General features: G+C 45.0%; 1 protein-coding gene across 1 annotated transcript in view; it reads left to right on the forward strand.

Moving 5' to 3' along the window:
- Nucleotides 1-1,009, forward strand: part of KDM5C (lysine (K)-specific demethylase 5C) — a gene marked incomplete at its 3' end in the record, with an annotated part of 30,559 nt that overhangs the window by 22,004 nt on the left and 7,546 nt on the right. The window contains exon 13 of the mRNA XM_010852721.1: nucleotides 818-999. Coding sequence (XP_010851023.1) covers nucleotides 818-999 — 182 coding nt within the window. The remainder of the gene's footprint in view (nucleotides 1-817; nucleotides 1,000-1,009) is intronic.

Raw genomic sequence — 1,009 nt, forward strand, 5'->3', positions numbered from 1 at the left:
ATAGGGAAACTGAAACCCAGAGAGGTTTAAATAATTTACTCTATATCAACACAGCTGGATTTGTAATGTGCAATGGACTCATATGAGCAGGGTTTGTAATGTGCAGAGCACATCTGTGGCAGGGTGGGATTTGTAATGTGCAATGGACTTACACAGAAGTTAGGTCAGTACAGAAGACAAAAACTGTTAGAATCAAAATTTCTCTCTAAAATCCCCAAAATTGCTCATAATGTATAGCATTATCTTGTCTTTCAGTTACTCCAAGATAGCTGGCTTTTCCTCCATTTTTGGAGTGGATTGCTTTTTCTTCATCTAATCAACAGTAAAGTCATTGGCTTAGGTTGGGAACTTTAAACACTGGATACAAGCACATAGAGTTTATTTCTCTTAAGTTGTAGATGTGTATGCAGTGTGCTGCTAAAGCAGCCAGCACAGTGCCTAGAGCACAGTGGGCACTGAGTGCCTGGAAGCTAGCATTATTCCCCAGTACACGACACTTGTCTTGGCCACTTCCACATATTGCCATCTCTCTGGTGCCTTGGTCCACATTTTCCTCACCTTCTTCACCCCTAAGGCCCTTTCTGCTAATCTGAAACTTACCTGATTTTTCTTCCTCTCAACCTACATTGATCTTACCCTGCTTCATATGATTACCCAGCTTTGAGAGTCTGGACTTCACAGAGGCAGTGTGATCTGTGGAGTTTTGTCTCCTTCATAGCTCCTAGCACAGATTTGAGTCTTTTATGTGGAGCTCAGTGGTGGCTGAGTTAGGGGTTTCTGCAGCCCTGTTCTGGTTCTATATAATGAACACCCCCAGGGCATCACTGAAGCTGAGCGAGAAGCTTTTGAGCTGCTCCCGGATGATGAACGCCAGTGCATCAAGTGCAAGACCACGTGCTTTCTATCAGCCCTAGCCTGCTATGACTGCCCTGATGGCCTTGTCTGCCTCTCCCACATCAATGATCTCTGCAAGTGCTCCAGTAGCCGGCAGTACTTGAGGTGAGCAGGG

The sequence above is a fragment of the Bison bison genome, unplaced genomic scaffold (assembly GCF_000754665.1).
Source record: "Bison bison bison isolate TAMUID 2011002044 unplaced genomic scaffold, Bison_UMD1.0 scf7180017852474, whole genome shotgun sequence".
NCBI classification, from domain to species: domain Eukaryota; kingdom Metazoa; phylum Chordata; class Mammalia; order Artiodactyla; family Bovidae; genus Bison; species Bison bison.